The sequence below is a fragment of the Chironomus tepperi genome, unplaced genomic scaffold (assembly GCF_022539635.2).
Source record: "Chironomus tepperi strain 1889 unplaced genomic scaffold, CSIRO-AGI_Ctep_v1 contig_418, whole genome shotgun sequence".
Lineage (NCBI taxonomy): Eukaryota > Metazoa > Arthropoda > Insecta > Diptera > Chironomidae > Chironomus > Chironomus tepperi.
Genome location: NW_027226540.1, coordinates 550554 through 573376, shown reverse-complemented (window position 1 = coordinate 573376; position 22823 = coordinate 550554). Strand labels below are relative to the sequence as shown.

Here is a 22823-nt window from a genome sequence, read left to right as displayed (position 1 = left end):
TATTCTATATTTGGCCTTAAAAAATGAAACTTTTTGATGAAATAAAGAATTGAATTAAAGTTTTTTTTTGTGCTTCTTTTCCTCAGAACAAAGAAGAATTGTAAAGGATATTGGATCGTCGCTATTATCATTTGTTGAGGAATTTCTTTTCATCCATATTTTCTATACTGGAGATAAAAGTATGCTTTAAGTATATCATCTTTTTCTATATCTTGAGCGTTATTGTGTCAAAAGATTATCTTGAAAAGTTGGAAGAATTCTTCATTGGATTTAAGGTTTAAATATCTCATTGTCTAGGTAGCATAGCTCTAGCTCAAGCTAGAGAGCACAAAGTTGGGAAAGGCAGCTATATGGAATAGATACTGAGTTCTTATATGGATTCCGAACCCCGAGTAGATTCCATATCTGATTTCAAATTAATTTTGAATGAATCACTTGAAGAAATCTTGTGAAAATGACTTAAAAAGAGTTTTGGAGTCTGAGCAAGGTGGCAATTGAGAAATCGAGCAATATATAGCCAAATCTAATTGTTTAAAAGTCTCCGTTCCCGAATGGTTAGACAACATACCAAACAAAGACCAATCTCTCAATTGTTATATAAAGTGTTGTAGATTTGACAAGGATTCCCACGACATTAAACAGGATCTTCTTGATAGTTAAACTATTTCCTTAAATTTTAAAAGATTTGTCTTATCCAAATGACACTCAAGTCCGACAAATATTGAACATACCAAACCGTTCCATCCTGCACAAAACAGATATTTTTCTTTATAAACTTACAGCACAATAAACTTACAAAATATGTCAGACTGGAAAATATCGATAAATATAAGTTCGACAAAATAAATATTGATACTTCCATAAAAGTTGGTCCATTAATCACTGCCAAAATAAAGCACAATAAACTATTAATAGCAATATTTTCAATTGATTTCCCAAACTGCAGAAAGACAAACTTCTTCGATTGTTAAATTTATCAAGTCTTATGTACAGACATTTTTGCCAACTGAATAGATAACTATAAAACTTAATTTTTTTATATTCCTCATCATCATCATTCAACCTCTTAAAAGTGTAGTAAAAAATATACTATCACAGTAAAAAAAAAAGCTAGTAAGGCAAATAACACAAACTTTGTTAAGTAAAAGTTTGTTGACATCAAAGTTGAATAAATTCAAGTATAAAGAAGTTGTAAAAAAATCTTTTTTAACGTCACCGTACACACATGATGGAAGTCACATCAATTTCATACTTTGTATTTTAGACGTGCAGTTACTTTATTTGGAAAACTTAACTGCTTCGAGGGTATGTTTTACTCAGTTTTACTATACACAGTAAAATTTGTTAAAACTCTTCAAGTTTTGATTCAACTCTATTCAGAAGTAGTATCTTGTAAACTGGATGACATTCAATTTTGATGGCTTATAGAGTTTGATGGAAATTTAGTTGTTGGATGTGCTGTTTGGTTGAATACAATGATAAAGTTATTCAATTAGCACTGCATTGAGTAACAGATTTAAATGAGCAATATATCACGTTATCTAACAGCTCCCGGTAGCACAGTAAGCAGGAGTACTTGGAATGTAATTGAGAGGGCGTGGATTCGTATGTCAATTAGGCTATACCCAAAAGGACAACTTGACATTGTTGTCTTCTTACTAACTAGGACTACGGTAGAGGAATGACATATTTAATGGAATTTACCGGAGAAAATGTCATTATGCGACCGTAGGTCTAGTTATCAATTTTGTCAAGTTGCCAACTCGAGTTATAGTTGTGGAAAAATGTACATTTTACTCTAAAAGCTTAGCAAAGTTCACGACTATCAGAAACAAAAGCTGATCACTTTCTCAACATAAACAATATCTAAACAGCTCTATTCAAACCTTACAACCCATCAACAGAATGATTGAAAGCTGTAATTTTATAATTTTAATGACTTCTTATCAAAATATTGGTTTTAGAAACTTTTTTACCTGCAAAAACCTCATTTTCTTTTCCTTCAAAATCAATCTTAATCCACACAGTGTGGGATAATTTTGTTATAAACTTGAAGGCACAACCATTAATTGAAGCATCTTGGCTAAAAACTTTATCATGTCGTGTTTGTAAAATCGGTTTATCGCTGTGTAAAATGCAATTTTTCAGAAAATGGAAAACTTTTTCCTTGCTATTAAGTTTCAACTTTAAATTATAATTTTTCTTTGATAGGTACAGAAACTTTCTCGTACAACATGTGGAACTTCCAGATAGTTGAGATAGTAGCATTTTTGTACAAATGGAATTAAACTTTCATTAAAATAAGTTTTTTTGGAATTTTTGCGAAATGTAAAAGAAACTGAATTATACGATTGGAAGTTATGGAGTTGTGCAGCTGAATTTTCTGAGTTTTGGATGTATCTGGAAACTATTTGATTAAAAACTTACTTTAATTTACTTCTAATAAACTTTGAAAAATTTCTTTTATTCTTGACATAGTCTTGAAAACTTGACATTAATTGATTTTTATATCCTCGTCTTCAGGAACACATTCCACCTCATTAGTACCAATCTCTTCAACCTTTGGCTTAATATCCTCACAAATTTCGGTCTTAATCTCTTTCATTGATACATCATCCTCCTCTGTCTCAGATTCATACTTCTTTTTCACGTAGGTTCGTGGAAGTTGATATAAGCTTGTATGCAGAACACATGCAGAATCTTCAAATATATTAACTACAGGCTCTTGGCAAACGATGCCAGATTTATCGATTCCGCATGACTTGAATAATATTTGCTTCTTATCCTCCATTATGTGCTTTCGACAATACTTATTGTGTACTAATGGTCGTTCTAAGCACTTGACACCGTCAGAAAATGAACATTTTGGAACGTTTTTCTGTTGACTTAAAGGAACATTTGCTTGTGATTGCTCAGCTTGTTGACGTTTTTCAAGATATTTACGATATAAAATAGCCTCAACACCGTGCTTTCGTTGATGATAATGGTTCATTGCTTTAAATTTGGCATAAAGCTTTCGTTCTCTTGGTGAATCTTTATACTGGTCGTAAATATTGGAATGAATTTCCTTTTCCTTCTTTAATGACTGTAAATAATTCTTCCTTTTATCCTTTAATACTCTTTGTAGCCTTTGGAATTGATCAATGTAGAGGGACTGTAATCGCTGCATTTTCTCTTTTGATATCTTAACAATTTCCTCAAGCTGTAAGATTCCTGCGTGCTTTAATAAATCATTGTCACCTTCGGAATCGACACTTTCGTCATCAGAATTATCAATTTCATTAAACCATGTATTTGATAATGTTGTAATTGGTGTATCTGAGAATTCAGAATCCTCATCAGGACTGTCGTCTGAAGCATAATCTAAAATTTTCCTTCCACGTCCATTTAGTTCATTTGCATTAATTTCAATGAATGGATCGACATTAGATGTTACACAAATTTCCTCAGCTATTTCATCATCCTCGCCAATTTTTGTTGTCGATTGTGGCTTTGATTTCTCATTTTGAAGATAGTGGCTTAAATTACTTACAATTATTTCTGACGAGTCTAATTGCTTCTTCCGTCCAATAGAAGCTTTCATTTTATTTATTTGATTCATTCTCGAATGTTCATAGCAATAAGGTGTTGTTGTGTCAGTTGGTCGAGCATTTGTGCATGAATTTCCATTTGATGATGTAAAACTACATGTTGTGTACTCTTTTGATGCTTTTGTTGATTGATCTCGAAGAATGTGCTTGAGGCAAAATCCAAAATTATTTTCGGCTGTTGAATTACATTCATAATTTGTATATTTGCACTTAATAACTGTTGGAGTTGTTTGATCCATAGTCAACAAATGTTTTTAGCACTGATTTATTGCTTTTAAATCACTAAAAACGACTTAAATTAATTAAATTTATATTGTGAAAAACTTTTTGCTTATTTTTTTCAATGACAATGAAAGTTATGTAAAAATGCTCTAAGCAACCAATGTTTTACTAAAATGTGGTAAACATTGAGATTGTTTTGGTAAAAAACGCTAAACTTTTTTAACGGAAATTTCAAAAACTTCAGTGCAACGGAACAAAATAAAAATTTCAGAAAATATTTAATTAAGTGAAATAGTTTGACAGTAATGGCAGCAACAAACGAGTCTATCCAAAAACCACGAGCTAACCAAAATATCCAAGTATTCGTTCGAGTGCGGTAAGTTATTTAATTGGAAAACAAAGATTTTCGTATATTTACTGTAAATTTTTATTCAAAAGGCCAACAAATGCACGCGAAAAGTTAATTAAATCTAACGAGATTGTTGAAGTGACTGGCTTAAAGGATGTTACTGTTAAGCAGATACATGAATCACGGACAACTAAAAAGTTTTCCTTCGATCGTGCCTTTGGAATGAACTCACAACAAGTAAGTTTGCTATTATAGGGTAGTTCTGGATGTTTGTTAACTGTCATTTTTAAGAACTAATTAAAAACATCCAGAATAGCTAGTTAAATCCCTAAGAAATCATTAGTCTAATTAAAAAATATCTTTATTTTCCAATAGCATGAAGTTTATCAGACTGTTGTTGCTCCGCTTATTCAGGAAGTTACAGATGGATATAATTGTACTGTATTTGCTTATGGACAGGTAATTAATACTGAATTTATAATATTTTATGAATTTTACTCTAATTATCATTATTTTAAAACAGACTGGAACTGGCAAAACATACACAATGGTTGGAGAGGAACAATCACTTTTGTCGTCTCAATATGACGATATTAGCAATGTCGGAATGATTCCCAGAGCTCTTTCTCATCTGTTTGACAAACTACGGCTGGATAAGAGTGAATTTGCAATGAGAGTGTCATATTTGGAACTTTATAATGAGGAACTATGCGATTTATTGTCAACGGATGACAATATTAAAATCAGACTTTTTGATGATGCCAATAAAAAAGGCTCAGTCATTGTTCAAGGATTGGAGGAGATTCCTGTAAGGTGTAAAGATGATGTTTATAAGTTACTCGCAAAAGGACAAGAACGACGAAAAACGGCAGCGACATTAATGAATGCTCAAAGTTCTCGATCTCATACAGTATTTTCAATTCTCGTACATATTAAGGAATGTGGACCAGATGGTGAAGAAATGCTTAAAATTGGAAAGCTTAATCTTGTCGATTTAGCTGGAAGTGAAAATATCTCAAAAGCCGGTAATGAGAAAGGAATTCGTACACGAGAATCTGTAAACATCAATCAATCGCTTTTAACTCTCGGTCGTGTCATTACTGCTTTAGTTGAACGAGCTCCACACGTTCCTTATCGTGAGTCTAAGCTGACAAGATTACTCCAAGAGAGTCTTGGTGGACGTACAAAAACGTCAATTATTGCAACGATATCTTGTGGACATAAAGATCTCGAAGAGACATTAAGCACCTTAGATTATGCTCATCGTGCTAAAAATATTCAGAATAAGCCGGAAATCAATCAAAGATTGACTAAGAAAGTCATTTTGAAGGAATATACAGAAGAAATCGATAAATTAAAGCGAGATTTGCTTGCTGCTCGTGAGAAAAATGGAATATATTTGGCAACAGATTCATATAATGACATGGTCTATAAAATGGAAAATACTGAAAAGGAATTGAGTGAGATTATGGCTGCATTTACAAAAACTAAAGAAGAATTGAATTCTAAAATGAAGCTTTTTGAGGAAACAAAACAAAATTTGGCAGTTACTGCTGAACAATTGGTGATAACTGAAGGGAAATATAAATTAGCTGAAACGGAACTGACGAAGACCAAGAGAACATTGAAGAAAACTGAGAGAAATTATACGGAAGCTAGACATATTATTGCATGTCAAGAAGACACTGAGCAAAAATTGACAGAACAGACAAAAGAAGTCATGAAAATTGCCGATGAAGCAGCAGAAGATACAAAATCATTGCTCGAAAATATCCGTCGACGAAAAGAAAAGGATGAAAATGCAGCAAAAACAACAGATAATTTGATGACAACCATCACAAATCGATTATCGACCATGCAGGATGAGATTCAGCAATTGGAAGGACATCACAAAGAAAGTCGAGATATTATTGTATCCGATTTAAATGCACAAATGGAATCAAATTCAAAATACACAAATAGTTTTGTTGATTCCTTAAAGGAAATAACCAGCACACAGAAAAGCTTCCACAACGACTTGTATGGAATATTTGAAAAATGGATGAAAAGTCAGGATGGAAGCAATGCGGATTTCCAATCATTTGCGTCATATTTTCAATCAACAAAAGAAAAGGAAGAGAAATTTTTCGAAACAGTCAGTGACAAAATTGATCAAATTTTGATTCTGTTGGACGAGAGAAAAAGTGAGGAACGGAAAATGTCAGAATATGTCATTGAAAAGCTAAATGAGCAGCAGAAACTGACTCATGACTACACAAACTACCTTCAAATCAAATTGAATCATTATTGTGAGGAACTAGATGCTGTAAAGTCATCAATGAGAACAAAAAATTCAGCACAAAAGACAAAAATTCATGAAATTGAGAAGCTTCTTGCTGAAATTAAGAGCTATGAAAAAGATGATGACGTGATTGATGTAAAATTAACGGATATCCATGATGACATTAAAGGAAATGGTATTACAGCAACAAAAGGCTTTATTGAATCATATCAAACTGTCACAAATGGCAGTAAGCAGTTTGTGGAAGATAAAAATTCCATTATGGATAAAAATCATGAAAAGTTGTTGGTTGAAGTCAAAGGAACTGCTGATATTGTCAAAGAAAATGACACAAATCTCAAAATGGCATTAAAGTCTCAAACTGAAAATATCGATAAATTTGAAAAGGTATTTAAAGATCATCAGAATGTCATGCATGATGACTTAATCAGCAAGGAGGCTGACTTAATCAAAAATGTTCGTGAGGACATGTCAAGTTCCAAAACGAAATTGAGGGAAATCAAGTCCGTTGTTCAGCATAATTTGCATTTGGTTGTTCAGGAAGCTGAAAATAAGTTGTTAATGAACATCAGGCAGACAACAGAAGATATACAGGAGTTTAAGAGTGCAGACGTTTATGCTTACGTACCGACAGGTGAAACACCAGCACGAAAGGATTACAAGTTTAATCGGCAAATAAACAATACATCTCCACATGATCGTATTATTAAACGTCTACGTCTTGAACAAGGATTGTCAGATTCTACGTTACACGACTCATCCATTCTTGAGGTAAGTTCCAACAAGGATTAACTTAATCTCAGGATTTATTTTTAATCCTCGGATTTAAATTAACCCTAAACCCAAGATTTATTTTTCTAAATTTCATTTAATTTCCACAGGAGGATGAAGTGACAAATTTCTGTAGCAAGGAAGTATATAATTCAACAGCCATTATGGATCAGCCAGCGATAGACACGCCGCAAGCTAAAATGTTGGAACGAACAGTGAATCTTGAGGATCTTGAAAATAATCCACAAAATTTTTAAAACTTAGCATTAGGCATTGAAAACGTATTCATACTTGTATATTTTATTTACATGCACAATAAATTTCCATCTTAATAAATCTTATGATATAAGCTACACAAAAAAAAATACTGAGTTTTGTGCTGCACAAGAGCAGCATTTGATTCCACTGTGACAATGATGATGAATTTTCGTCTGCAATTTATTAATGCCCTGCAAAGAGCTGCTCATTCTTTTACAATTGTCATAATTGCTTTGAGCAATTGTTGACATTTGTGCTGCATTTGGGATTGGCAATGAAACATAGTTTTATGGTGCTGAAGATGTGCAATTAAAGAATTATCACAATATTGCTGGTTTTGGTAGATAGAAATTAAAAGATGCTGCAAATGACTGGAAGGGACTCTCATTAGGGATTTGTGATGTGAAATGCAGCATTTATCGTTGTGGATTACTATGAGAAAAAAAAAGTTTATTAATTTCTGGCAAGAACGGGACATTCAGTTTTGCAATTAGTTGGATGCGATTGGGGATTTGTGACAGAGAAAAATTAATTTTGAGTGAGAAATGCAGTTGATGGCTGCAAATGGAATTGTTCATGGTTTGGGATTTGTGGAAATGCATTGAACGAGGATTTAACGGAAATTTCAATTTTAAAATTGTCATTTAAAGCCAACTTCACTTTGGACTTTTTTGGGGTCTCATGTTTGAAAAAAGTGAATTTTAGGACAAAATTGAACAAAACAATCAATTTTACAACAATATCATTCTCTTCAATGCTGTGCCATACCTGACAACTTATAATAGAGACCATTAATTTACACGGAATTCCTAAAACCTCCCCGATAGAATTCAATTATGCACGAAACTACATCACGTTCATTAAACACAAAAAAACCAATTTTCATTCACATCTCGCATGTTGTTTGGCAGTCATTAATATTCCACAACTACTTCCTGTACGAAAAAAGCAAACAACCCAATTTTGATAACAAACAATTTCATTTTTCCTCACTTAATTTCATTTTTTTCCTGTGCTAGGTAGTGTGAATCAAGATAAATAATTAAAATGCATAAAACATACCTCCATTTACCTACCGGAGTACTTTTGATGGTCTGGTTAATAATAATAACAGTACAATAAAATAGAATAGAATTAAACATCCTTTTTGCAACAGAATTAAAAATGTTGCAAGCAAATGCAATTCCCGGTTTGGGATTTTTCACTTTTAACTCTCATAACTCAACATTTAGTAGCATTCTTTAATGGCTTAGCGTGTGAAAGAATTTCTATATTCTGTGTTTATGAATGGGGTTTTTATTATAATGACTTAATAAGCTTAACGCTTTTTATACTGTCTGGTTGGATATAAGAATGTGAAGACAAGTGTGAGTACGATGGGGATTTAGATAAGCCTTGATTCTTTTTTGAATCAGCTCTTGAGTATGAGACTTCTACTCGAACCATTCATCGTGTTCAATAGGGCACCGGCATATTTACGGTAAGATGCGAATTTGATCTGACGTCATTGTGATGGCTGATTTCGAGCCATATTTATGGCGAAAGATGCAGCTCCATAAATTGTGCTATTCATTTAGCCTTAACCTCAAATGAATATAGGGGACTAGCATCCATAAAAGGGGGAAATCAACTAATTATAGTTGGAAGTTTAGTTTGAAAATAAAATAACCGTTGACATATTCTCAACAATTTTGTCCAAATAAAAGCAGAATTTCAGCCACAAATAAACAATTTTCCAAGAAAAATCAGCGCGTCCTCCAATTTACATTTAAATAAAAGATGCAAAATTAAATAAACATTTTCACTTCCCATTTTCCACAATTTTTCCCGAGAAAACATTCAACCAACTGCAATAAAAACTCTCGCATGTCTCTCGAGAATAAAATGCATTTAAATGTATGCAAACTTGAGTCTCATTCAATGTGCAGAACACATATTTAAGCTCTCATACATAAATTTAATTTTAATTAATATGAATTTATGTTTGCTTTCCACTTTTTTTTTGCACAAATTAATTTTTTATGTCAATTTAATGTAGTGTATTCTTTTGGATGTTGCTTTATGCTGTAATATTCAGCATGAAAAGAAGATCCTTTTGTGTGATGACTTTTTATGTTGAAGCTTTTCATTATGATTTATAAATTAATTAAATTTATATTCATGATGATTTTTCAAAAGATATTGAAATACTTCCAATGAAATCTTCGTCTTATTGACCTTCAAATTCTTAATTACTGAAGCCTGTTCCTTTCAATCAAATGCTTTTTCAATGTACGAAATATCAAGTTACAGAGCAATTAAGTATTGTGGAGGCTTCTTGTTCAATTCGGTGATCGAATGTGGGTTTGATGAGGAATTCAAATTCTATTGGTTACTTTACGCAACTTTGAGTTGCTTCTTATTTAGAATTGCTTGCTGGATGTTTGAATTTTTTTTGATTTTTGATTGGTAATTGGTAAAGTGAGTCGAAATGGCTCGTTGGCGGAATGGTTCCGTAATTCGACACTTAATTATTGTGATAGCGACCAAGCGGTCATGGGTTCGAGACTAGACAGGAGAAACATTTTCAACTGTCCTTTGGAATAATGTGTGTATACGCGGCTAACAGCCTTCCTTTATAAGTTAAAGAAAATAAGCTAATAATAATGTCACTAAAGGAGTGGATCTGACTCCACTATAAACTGTGTAGTTCCACTGAATGCAATGGTCTGATGCATCTACATCATTAGTCGCGAAACGCCTTAGCGCAGCTCTGAATCTCTCTGATCTCAAGCACTGGATAGAGCCAGTTAATGACACCAACTAAGAGAGGCCTTGGATCACAGTTGATCCGTACGGCTAACAAAGTAAATAAGTAAGTCTGATTTTTCGTGCCAGAATCTCTTTAAATTCATGTACAGGATGTAAATCATTCTATCGGAAAATTGCTTAATGTACCCCAAAAATTTCCAATCTAAATACAGAAATTAATCCAGCATTCTTCACGTCAAATCTCAGAACGAACACCTGTTCAACTTCTTCTTTTGCATAAATATCTCAGCCAAAAATTCTCCTTCTCAAATGTCACAAAAGCTCTTTTAAACTTTGGTCCATAACAAATAAATTTTCATATCACTTCTTCTTCATTAAATTTAACATTTTTTCTTTTTTGGCTCCCATATCAAATGGATCGAGTAGGGAAAATAGCTGTCGAGGGAAAGTTCTTAAATCTCTGATTTTGACGAAGGTCAGCGTCTACATAAATCGACATTTTCACAAGGTCGCATGATTTTTCATTGATTTTTTCTTTTTCTTCTCCCACTTTTCATCTTTTATATCCACTTTCTTCATGCTGTATTGGCAAGCGAAGTGGCTTTACATAATGTAGAGCATCTAGCACAGAAAGAAAGTAAATATCACAAAGAAATGGAAAAAAGTCACACAGTAAAGAACTTAAGGTTCTCTTGCCATTTATCAGGCTTTACAGATGCCTTCTTATTTGAATGGAATTTAAAGCTGTGTAATTTTATTGAGCACTTCTTAAGGCATAAAAAAATTCTTTATGGTTTGAGTTCTGTGAAGAATAAAAAAATATAAAAATGTAAATTGTAAGATTAAAATTTTCTAAATTGTCTTGTACAATTATGCTCAATTAGGGAAATATCCTTAAAGATGAGTGCTATGAGGGTTGAAATCCTTATTGGATATTATTAGAATATTTGTTTAAGAAGCAGAAGTGATAGCTGTGAACCACTTTGAACAGTTATGTGAAATCTTGCTGATAATCTCGGGTTCTTTTCATATTCTTGTTCTAAATCGTGCCTTAAAACCTTCAAAGTATCCTAAAAAGTACAAATCGGTTAATTGACCGAAAATCCGGAAAATCGCATGACATTGGCTTGATGCCGGACTCAGTTAAAACTCACACGCCAGCCTGTTGTCGGATTTGGATTGGTTAACCGATTTTTGCTTTTCGTGTGTAGTCACACAAATGTAATTGTATGCCTGGAAGGTACTCAGCGTAGAAAAGTCTGAAATCCAGCTCAAGGTTAGCTTAACTTCGGATTTAAGCTTGATTCGATGAAATTCGACCTCAGGCTAGAGTCAAGTTTGATTGGGGTAGATTTTCGGCTATATCAACACCCTGTGCTTTCCGTGATGGATGTCAGAGTTCATTCATCAGAAACTATACCGATTATCACAGATCAGAGTCATTATTAAGTCCAAAAGGCAACTTATTTTGTTCAACTCTGCAATTTCCCTTAAAACAACCAAAAAAATCTCCAGAATTCCCTCCCAAACATCCAGAACGCAAGACGTCCGCGTCGTAAAAGCAATAACAGTATTAGTAATGTTGATAATCATAAGAACAACAACAACCATAATCTTTTTTGAGACATAAATAATGATAATACATAAACATGATAGCATAAAATGATAAAATAAATTTTATGTGCCCCGCCCATCCATTCTCCAACATATCCCTAATGTTATAAATTTTTTTCTCTCCAGATTTTTTGCCTTATTGCATCTTAGAATAATAAAAATGGAATATATGACCCAATGTTGCTGGCTGTTTCTGTTTATGTCTCATTCATATTAACAAAGAAGCTTAAAGTTTGTTTTAAGAGCCTACAAAAGTCAAATAAGAAAAGCACAGCAACAACAACATAACAGAAGGGATAATAATAATTTTACAATCTTCAAGGCATTTGTGCCACATACATACATGTATGCATGTCATTCATATGTAGCCCGAGTGGAACAAATGAAGAAGGGTTTTTCATGGAGCTTTTGAAGCTCTGCTAAAGCTCTCATTGTCGCTAATTGGAAACCACCTCCATATGGCATCAAAATGACTGCTATATAAGCCGTTTCCATGTGACATCCAATTATCAGTCATTTAAATGTCATATGGAAGTGGTTTCCAATTGGTGATAATAAAAGAGCTTTCGCGGAGCCTTTAAAGCTTCTTTTTGAAGCCTTCTCCACTTGTGTCGCACGGGATATTCCGCAATTTGAACAGCGATAGCTTTTTCTTCTTTAAATTTTCTTTTTATGCTGCAAAAAGAAGAAGTCATGAAAAATTTTACGCTCGTTTATAAACTTTTCATCCATGACTGCAATTCATCAAGAGAATGGAAAAGAGTTCTGTTTTTATTTCAAAGAATATATCAGGCAAGGCTTTTAAAGAGGAGTGAATTTAAGAACTTTTTGGCAATTTTATGTGAGTTCTTCAAGGAATTGCATAAATTTGATATTTAGAATGTGATATTTCATAATATATTGTATTTTCAAGTGATTAAGGTTAAGATGTGGTGTAATTTTACATTTCACGATTGACATTAACATTTGACGGAAGAAAAGGAAACGAGGTGGAGTCGGAGTAGGTTGGAATCTGGGTTATCGACCTCTTTGTAGGCAAATCTGCCAATGAGAGAGTAAAGCTTTTGAGTCCTAGTGGTTAGGTAACAAACCTAACAAGATAGAACAATCTATATTATGTAGACGTCGGTTCGATTCCAACCAGATGACGATCTATCCTTCATTTCATAGAATGTTGTCAAGAGTCAGACACTCCAAAATTTAACTAGTATTAATTAAATTAATTAAATCACAAACATTTTTGGATAAGTATCCAATAAACCAAAATCAAAAGCTGTATTAATGAAGTATTAATTCACAAAGTTCCTTGATGAACATCCTCCAAAAGTTCAGATTCATTAAATTAAATTGATTGCTCCAATAAGCTTCAATTTTGATGCATATAATCATCAAATTGCAGATGATAGTACAATTAGAGCTGATACAATGTTTACGTACATAATTATAATACCTATTGAAAGTCCTTTACTTCTACTACATAAAGTGTGCATATGGAAATTAAATTGCATACTCGACATGATGAATTGCTTGATAAGAGGAATTTTCATTATGAATTTATGTGCTCAAATTTCATCAAACTGCTTTAAGAATTGCTAAATTACTCCATCATGTGAGTCTTTATACCAATTTGTGCTTGATTAAGGAAGTATTCTGCAATAAATGTGCAGGTAATTGTTTTTGGGAAATTCATTAAACTCTCAAGTTATTTATAAGAGTCTTTTGATTTACTGCTTGACTTTCTTAAGGACTGTAACTTGATGCTTCTATGTAAAATTGGATTAAGATAGTTATTGAGGCTATATTGAGGTATAGACTTTTTGAGGTATTTCGAATATTCAATTAAATTGTCAATTAATCTCCATCTTCTGTCTCCTTCGTCTCCAAAAGTCGTCTCCTCTTCTCCTCTCGTCTCCTCTCGTCTCCTCTCGTCTCCTCTCTCGTCTCCTCTCGTCTCCTCTCGTCTCCTCTCGTCTCCTCTCTCGTCTCCTCTCGTCTCCTCTCGTCTCGTCTCTCGTCTCCTCTCGTCTCCTCTCGTCTCCTCTCGTCTCCTCTCGTCTCCTCTCGTCTCCTCTCGTCTCCTCTCGTCTCCTCTCGTCTCCTCTCGTCTCCTCTCGTCTCCTCTCGTCTCCTCTCGTCTTCTCTCGTCTTCTCTCGTCTTCTCTCGTCTTCTCTCGTCTTCTCTCGTCTTCTCTCGTCTAGCGTCACTTCTTTTATGCTGCTCGGGACATATGAAGTTTTGAATAAAATTTTTGCATGCATCTCAAATTCCTAAATTTCCACAGAATCATGGCACATTTATTTAATTAAATTATTTATTGAAATATGAAAGAGTGAGAGAGATTAAGACAGTAACAATCTACAAACAAGCAGCAATCAAAAATATTTTTCTCATTCATGTTCATAAAGTCATGAATTATTTATGACATTCCAATTCCTTCCTTGTTTTTATTTTGTATCATTTTCTATATGCAAAATTATTTCTCATGTATGCAGTTAACTTTGGGGACAAATGGCATATGAAGTGTCCTCGGTCACGAGACGGCAGTATACTAAGAACCAATGGACAGATAATTTGCAAATTTAGTTCTTTTCGCTAAGTGACTACCACAGTTCTAAGTATACCAGCATTTCTCACTGTGTTAGCAACATTTCAACATATGCTGATCGGGGTCCATACAAACGGAAACTGAAAGTGTAGGCAGATCATAAAAATATTTTCTTCCTACACAATTATGCTATTTAATAAAGATGAATTTCATGCAACATTCATGTAGGACTTATTTAATGATAAGCTCAATGAATATCAAAATAATAAATATTATTAGGTATGACTATATGAAGTTGATTGCATACTCTAGAGGAATATGGATCATTTCATTGACTTCCTTCCTTTTCTGTCCTGTGAAAGTGTCAGTTAGTTATTCAGGAATATCTATGGTTTACTATGAAAATTGTCGTTTAAGATTTCTTGTTGAGGATATCCTATTGTGATGCATATGTTTACAAATCTTAGACTAGTTACTTAAGATTCTGAATGTACTGTATCATTTAAGATTTTGCACACAATTTCAATTTCAAAAGCTATGAGCATGTGTGATTCTGAATAGGAAAACCAGTTGACGTGTAGTTCTAACGTATTACTTTCTACTTGATTTAATGGCTTTGATTTAGAATTATAAGCTTGAATTCAATAAACTTTAATTCCCCAAAGTATTTCATCTGATTCCTCAAAGACCTTAAATTTGAATGGAAAGCAATTAATGCAATATTATGATTATCAAGAGGATAGCTTAATGCTTTATAAGTTGATATAATGTTTATTCATCATTATCTCCTGTTGCACTAATGAATTGAATATAATCAATTGTTATAATTAATAGCTTTTCATCTCTTCTGAGTAGGAAATATTGCGTTGGATTACATATTTATGTAAATTAATTTTTGGGGTCAATGAATGTTTAGGTTTGAAATTGTTTGTGCTTTATCCCGAGCGAAATAAGTCGGTGTGAGTCGAAGTCAAAAGAGTGGTTTTGATCGTATTATAAGCTGAAGGTATACTGAGTGAAGAGGTCTCGTGCACTCTTACTTGTCTAGTAATCACCAACCGCGAAACGCTCTCGAGCTGCTCTTGATCTCAATGATCTGAATAGCTAAGAGTTTACATTCCGAGGAACATGTAGTGAGGATGCCGTTATATGAGTCGTTACTTGAACTAAACGGTCCGTTTAACCTTGTGGACATCTTTTAAGTGTGTGACAATCGAGAATTCACTTAAATTAGTTGAAAATTTTCACCCAAAATTGGATTTCAATTTACTAAATTACCAAATTATTAATGATTTCATGGAATTAATTAGTACCTAATTATGCTAATAATTAATTAAATATGCTTTAAAGGTTGAAAATCTCTTCGAAGCTCGTAAAGATTTAAACACCTTAAATACACTTTGACTAAATTCCAACTCAAATAAAAAACATTTAATCTCTTTAAATATTTCATTTTTGAAGCTTTGAAGTGCTGAACTATAAATGAGGTGATTAAAAATGAAGTAAAGTACCTACAGCAGCATTAAATAGCTTTCTGAATTTTCAACTAAAGTTTTTGTTATGTAATCCAATGAAATAGTTTGTATAATTTTAATGAGAGTTTGATGATAGCTGCAGGATATAAAGTGCAAAAAAAGGATGAGCAAACTTTTAAGTAAAATTATTTTCTGAAATGTATCCAATTAATTTGAAAACTACCGTTTAGTTGATGATTTTGAGACGATTTGTTCAAGAATATTTCAAGTTACCTCTTGGCTATATCAGTCAATGATCTGTGTTGCGACTTTTTTGTATCATTCTTTAAGGTTTTCATTACATTGTATTATTCTTGAAATCTTTAGAAATTCTTTACTTCAGAGTTGGTAGGAATTTGGTAGTCAAGACTTCAATAGCCACAAACGGCGCTTTCGCTGGATGTCCGGACTCCAAAGAGTGGAGGCGTCTTCACATTGGAAGTCAAAGACAGATTGTTTTTGTAAAGGCAAATGAAAGACAAAGGCGAGAGAAATTGCCTTTGCAAAAGATAGACTTTGTGAGATCATAGCAGGAATCAGAGGTAAAATGTTGTCAATGGCACCTTTCCCGAACAGCACAACGTGTTGGCTAGGATAACGCAACATCGCCGTATTCATGGTAAGACACGAAGTTACCATAATGGTATTGACGGCCGATTCGGATACATTTTTACGGCAAAAAATGCTATTTGCTACATTATGCCGCTCGGGCTTTTTCATCAACTCTGTCTTTTGATATCTCAAATGAATGATTCCTTCAAGATTCCTCAAAAAAATCTCATTATTTTTCTACAAATTCAGCATAAATCTGCAATACATTTAATCATGAAAATCAGTTGAAATGCAAAAATGTTCTTCTTAAATCCACTTAAATTATTGACGAGAACACTTAATGGCAATATACAAAAGTCATTAAATGAAGCCAATTAATTTGTTTTTCTTTTACTTCTTATCGAGACGACATTCTTCTTCATCTGTGGACCGTCCATTTTGCCTTCAAGCTTCCACTAACAAATGGTTAATGAATATTTTATCATTAAATTGAACAGAAACTTGGCAATAAATTGAATCTAGACAACAGTGATTGTTGACAACTAATTTTGTTTTTCTCAGTTTTGACCTATGGAGAAGTTGTTTAAGAATTTTTCTGGATTTTTTGAAGAAGATACTTGACTTGGTACATGGAAGCATTTTATAATGAATTTTTCTACTCTAATAAATCATAGTATTGGGGATTCGCCAAGTTTTTGATTATTAAATTGACTACAAAATTGAAAATTTGCTTCATCAGGAATTCACATGATATTTCCCGAGCAGCACAATTCGATGAGCTGCAAAAGATTTCGTAAAGATGCAATTAGAGCAACTTTTTGAAGTGTCGCTAATCTGGAGACGTATTGGTCCATAGAATGCAATGAGCGTGCTCTCAAGAGCAGAGTAAGGTGAGAGCAATGCTCACGAGCATGCTCATCTTGCTTACTTACTGGTCGTACAGATCAATTGTGATCCAAGGCCTTCCTCAGATGTCTTCTGAAAATGGTTCTTATCGCTGCTTCCGCTTGCCAATTTCTAATACCAAATGCAATACTGTCTCTGTCAACAGATTCCTTCCATGAGTTCTTTGGATGTCCTCGTGCATGCTCGTCTAGTCTATTTAAACTAGAGCTCGAAGTCGATATGTTTGAAGTCGACTATACTCAACTTCGAGCTCTAATTTAATATGAGAGAGCAATCTTGAGAGCATGCCCTTTGTCTGTAAGTAGGTGCCTTAACGAACACACTGTCCTGCTCGGATTTCCAATTGAAAATCATGTTAAATTGTCAACGAACATCTCTAAAGAGCAACAAACTTTCTTACCGCTTTTTGTATCAATATACAAATTACAGTGCTCATTAAGTACAAGTTGATAAAAGTCCAATTAAATTGTTGTTTCAATATTGCATTGTGAACTTTTCACGAGACAACTTTTTTTTCTGTTGGCAAGAGCTTAACATTCTTGTTTCATACACAGACAGATGCTTAATTTGCATTCTGAATGGAATTTCTTTTGCCACAAACGATTTTTTCAACATGAAAAATGAAAAGTAAAATCACGAGAGAATTGAAAAGTTTTTTTTTGATAAATTTTTTATGAAGTTTTCAGCATTCTCGTCTGTGGCTTAAAATATTTATAGGAGAAAATTTAATGAAAAAGATTTTTTTAAATTCCTTTTGAGAGTAAATTTTTGTAGTGAATGAAGTTGTATAAAATTCAGGATAAATAAAAGGGAAATTGAGAGGAAAAAAGCAAGTTAAAAACTGGATGAGTAAGCATCGATATAAAATAGTGATGAAGGTAATCACATGAAAGAAGAAGGAAGCACTTGCAATGATGAGAATTAGGTTGAAATAAATTTTGTAATGTTTGTGATTTCTTCTTCTTTTTTCTGATTTTAAATTGGAAACTTTTGCTGTATTTTATAGTTTTTATCTGAAAAGTCTTGTTGCAGCAGTTATGGCATGTCTTCCTGGAAGGCATATGATGTAGAAAAGGTGAAAATCTGACGACAGGTCATCATAAATCTGGCCTGCAATGAGTATTCACCGAATCTGATATCAGGCAAGAGTCACATCGGTCTGATGTCAGATTTTCCGGCTTTTCTTTGTTATGTTCCTTCCAAGTTTGCCTTTGTAGGAGTGAATTATTTACACACAATCAGTAATTGACACAGACATTAGTTTAGCAATGGCTTAACTATTTCTAAATTGATATTTGGTATATGTGTGACATTTATGGGTGGTGACTCATAAATCACATTTGTTCTGTACGAATCAAGATTTTATTGGCAATTAGCTTACTTACTTCACTGACCGTACAGAACAATTGTGATCCATGACCTCCCTTTGATGTCACCTAATTCCAGCTCTATCCATGACTACCGTTTGTCAATTCCTGATTCTAAATGCAATATATCTCGATTCTTTCAAATTTGTCATAAATCATGAAATATCCAATAGATATCCATACACAGATACCTGTAAACCGAGACTAGAAGTGATTTGACCACTGCGATATTTTTCAGCGAACTGAAAGAAAAATTCGGATTAAGAGATTAACTCAATTCATGACTGTATCCCTATCCAGTTCATAAATTTGAATTTCTAGTCAATTCTAAGCCTTAAAATCAATCCAAATCTTCTTCCATCTTCATAAAGAAATTCAATAATTTCTCAACCATATTCGAATATCCATTAGTTCCGTTCTATTCTTCTTTATCAAATGTAATATCAATCGGAATAAATGACACATGTCAAAAACACAGAAAAATAAGAAACGACAACATCAGTAAAAAGTGGTAGGTAGTAAGTCCATTTAGGAAAATTACCATTGAGAGATTATTCGATGATGAAAGCGATATGAAGCATAGATGGGAATGAGGCAAAAGGATACGGAACAATAATTTTTACGATTATTACCAGGCGTTATAAGAAGTGAAAAGACATTTAAGGTTGCCACAGGATTTTTATTATGAACCATTTTTTTTGTGTGCCGAAAAATTCGATTTCTTTTTCTTCCTGATAGTTAACAGGATGATAAAAAGATAAAGGGAAATAAGATTAAATGTGATGAATAAAGAGAAAATTTTAGCAATAGCTATCAACCATTACTAATAATGTAGTTTTGCTTAAGTCTGTGGCAGCGTGTTGAGGTAGATTGCGTGAAATAAGAAGAAAAAGTTTTTGTTACTTTTTTGGGGGTGTTCGGATTCATTAGTGTAATAATTATGGACATTTTTACTACAGCACTTAAAAATGTATTAAGTGGGTGATTTAGTTAATGATTTCCGCCTTAATGATGATTAGATTATCGATTCATTTTCATTAATTTATTCAAATTAAAATTGATCGTAAATATTAATTGAATGGATGATAAAAATATTAAAATTTGGAGATTATTTGGAACTTCTGAATTGTTTGGTCTATTGACTTTTATTATTTTAATTGTTTTGGTATTCCCAAGGGACACAAATAAAAAAGTCTTTACCACAGAGCTTTTATTGCTCTTCTAAAATTCTTTCATTATCACGGATAATCACCAAATGGAAATTGCCTATAATTGACAGCCATCTTAATGTCACATGTTTTAAAATGAACAGGCTTTGATAGGCAGGGCATGTTATTAGAAGACCTGTTGAAGCTCCTTTAAAGAAAGGTCTTTAAGTCTGATATTGTGGAAAAGATCATGTTGGCGTTCAATGAACTCATGGAAGGAAGCTGACGATTTAGACAGCATTGCACTTGGTATCAGGAATTGGCAAGTGGCCTGGAATTCCTCAGCAAAAGAGACTAGTTTTAGGCAAAATCTATTGAAGAAGCAAACATGATCTGTAGGGCCAGCGAAGTAAGTAAGCAAGTATGGTTGCAATCGATCCGTACTGTACTTACTGACTTCGGGCTGGCCAGCCGTACAGATCGTTTTCATACAAAATGTGATCCATGGAAACCTTGAACGTTGTAGATGTCGCTTGGCTACCCGCTGGAGCCTGATCCCTCAAACATTCGGTTCTACGATCCTGATCCCCCAAACATTCGCCAAGGAAGCTTTTGCTTTCCCGCTGCCTGCCAATTGCCAAACGTAGGTAGCTTTATTTGCGAGCATCAGAGTCTTCTTCAATTCGTGTCGCTCGGGTTTAAACACTCAAAAACGTAAAAAAAATCTTTCTCAAACATTTCGAATCGAAACTTCACCTTTCAATTTCCTCCCTTTTGCCATCAAACTTATATTATTCCAAAAAAATTCTCAACTCAAGTCACAAACTTTTAATTCCGTAGTTGAACATATTTTTTTCAATTAGTTTTCTATCAACTAAAGAAGCAATCAAAATCATAAAAGTTCTTCTCGTGTAGCATCATCATCTAGTCTTCAGACGATTAAACTCTTGCGATAAAGTTTGAATTTTAATGGCAAAAAAATAAAAGTTTTGCTGATTTTTGCAGAAAATGATGAAATTTTTATTTTGTGGATAATTTTTGCGACAAAGAACAAAGAGTAGATGCTTAATAAAATTTTATAAACGATTGAATAAGTAATTTTTTGTGGAAAATTTTGTCAGGTTTCACAAAAGAACTTAATAGAAGTTTTGATTCCCTTGATGTAAGGTTCTGTTTTGAAATAAAGCTGTCTTGCCGTCTGATTCGATTCAAATTCGGATTTTGGGTGAATTAACCAATTTGTGCTAATTTTTCTGGATTTGATCATCTTCGTCAAGATTTGTTGAGATTCGGTATGCTGATTCCAGACCAAGAAATGTGAACTTTAGCCTGAATTCAACTTTGTTTTTTGTTTAAAACAACCTGAGTATTTCTACTAAAATCCAGATACAAAAAACAGTGTGAATATAATAAACAACAATCAATCATTCTGTACATTATAAATTCAGAACAAAATAATCTAAGGATAACAACGTAACTCCAACATAGAAGAAAACCACAAGAAATTTCCAACTTTTTTTTTATTGTATCGAAAAAGAGCAATTCTGCAAAACTTACTTTATGTTTATTTCATCCAACTTAACATTGCAATAACTGGAAACAACACTCAGAGGTTATCAAAAATGTATGAACAGGATAGCATTTGTGTTGGAAATCAGGAGCTTATTTTTCCATCACTAAAACAAAATATATGTTGCATTTGGGACATATTGTAGCTATGAGTTTTACTAGTTTTGGTTCGTAGAACTAGAAGAAATGGATTTGGCAATAAATGAATAATTACACCTCTGTTGATACTTTTTTGGCTTCAAGACATAAATCACAAGATGAATTAGGTTTTGAAATTGGAAAAATTGTTAATAAATTTATGACTTTTATTACTTCCATGGCTTCCATTTTAAGTCTTAAATTTTCTACAATTTCTGTTGCTTTAACAATCGTAATTACAAATTATTTCAAGGAAATTTATCAAAACAAAACAATCTTGCTGCTCATCAATCATATTTCCTTATTAATATCATCTTCATTACCTCTAAGAATGCTTGCCTTACAAAATCATGAATTATGATTTGCTCATAAATTACAATTTCATGTTTTCATTTTTGGTCTATACCCGAGTGATACAAATGAAGAAGGCTCGGTCATGGAGCTCTTAAGGCTCTGATAAGCCTCTTTTGGTAATACCAAATGGAAGCCGACTCCATGTGAAGGACAAATGGCGTTGATATGGCTGCCAAAGTGAGTCGAATTGGCTCGGTGGCCTCCATTTGAAGGCTACAGGCAGTAATGTCATCAAAGAAGTGGTTCGTATTCCACTATAACCTGTAGGTATAGGTTTGAGCGAGAGATCTGGCAAATCCTCACTCGTTAAACAATCAATAGTCATTAAACGCATATAAACGAGCAGCTATGGACCTTAAGGTCTGAACTGATAATGCTTATTTTTATTATGGCTGCCAAAAGGAGGTGGCTTCCATTTGGTATTGATAATAGAGGTTTTCCGGAGCCTTAACAGTAAAATTGACCAATGTGAAGCCTTCTTCATCTGTGTCACTCGGTACAGAACTGTCAGAGTTCATAACTAACAGCCTATTTACAATTTTCTTCTATGATTGTTTCTGATGTCCTTTATGTGATCAATTTTCTCCGACTTTCTATTGCTTACATCCGGAATGTCCTAATTTCATTCAAACAGCTCGCATTGTCGTGACGTTAAAAATAAATTGTCTATAATTTCTCATTGACCCATTTTCATCCTCGACTCATGAAGAAAAATGTGTTGAATAAGAAAATTGAACGATATTCGAGATGTTGCCTTTCTTCAAATTAAGGCTGAAAAGGTTCATCTTATGATTCATAGTCAAATTTCATTTGGCCACAAGTGTTAATTTTTACCTTTGAATCATTAATTATGCCTTTTTGTTGCTATAAAATTTGCCCTTTCTAGCTCTTGA

General features: G+C 33.3%; 3 protein-coding genes across 3 annotated transcripts in view; 2 read left to right on the top strand and 1 right to left on the bottom strand.

Moving 5' to 3' along the window:
• The window catches only part of LOC139097260 (monocarboxylate transporter 1-like), a 203102-nt gene that overhangs the window by 118114 nt on the left and 62165 nt on the right, over nucleotides 1–22823 (top strand). The window lies entirely within an intron of this gene.
• On the bottom strand, nucleotides 2434–3944 carry dgt1 (dim gamma-tubulin 1). The gene has a single exon (XM_070649053.1). The coding sequence runs from the start codon at nucleotides 3827–3829 to the stop codon at nucleotides 2495–2497; it is 1335 nt and encodes a 444-aa protein (XP_070505154.1). The 5' UTR covers nucleotides 3830–3944; the 3' UTR covers nucleotides 2434–2494.
• On the top strand, nucleotides 4056–7557 carry Klp61F (Kinesin-like protein at 61F). The gene is made up of 5 exons (XM_070649048.1): nucleotides 4056–4188; nucleotides 4251–4398; nucleotides 4537–4620; nucleotides 4685–7213; nucleotides 7324–7557. Exons 1-5 carry the CDS (start codon nucleotides 4118–4120, stop codon nucleotides 7468–7470), a joined length of 2979 nt encoding a protein of 992 aa, XP_070505149.1. The 5' UTR covers nucleotides 4056–4117; the 3' UTR covers nucleotides 7471–7557.

What these genes read in the sequence shown, in the direction of transcription:
- Klp61F (XM_070649048.1), top strand. Translation starts at nt 4,118, where the DNA reads ATGGCAGCAACAAACGAGTCTATCCAAAAACCACGAGCTAACCAAAAT. An exon ending in CAAGTATTCGTTCGAGTGCG is followed by an intron (nt 4,189 to 4,250) that starts GTAAGTTATTTA and finishes TTTATTCAAAAG; the next exon opens with GCCAACAAATGCACGCGAAA. An exon ending in ACGACTCATCCATTCTTGAG is followed by an intron (nt 7,214 to 7,323) that starts GTAAGTTCCAAC and finishes TAATTTCCACAG; the next exon opens with GAGGATGAAGTGACAAATTT.
- dgt1 (XM_070649053.1), bottom strand. Translation starts at nt 3,829, where the DNA reads ATGGATCAAACAACTCCAACAGTTATTAAGTGCAAATATACAAATTAT.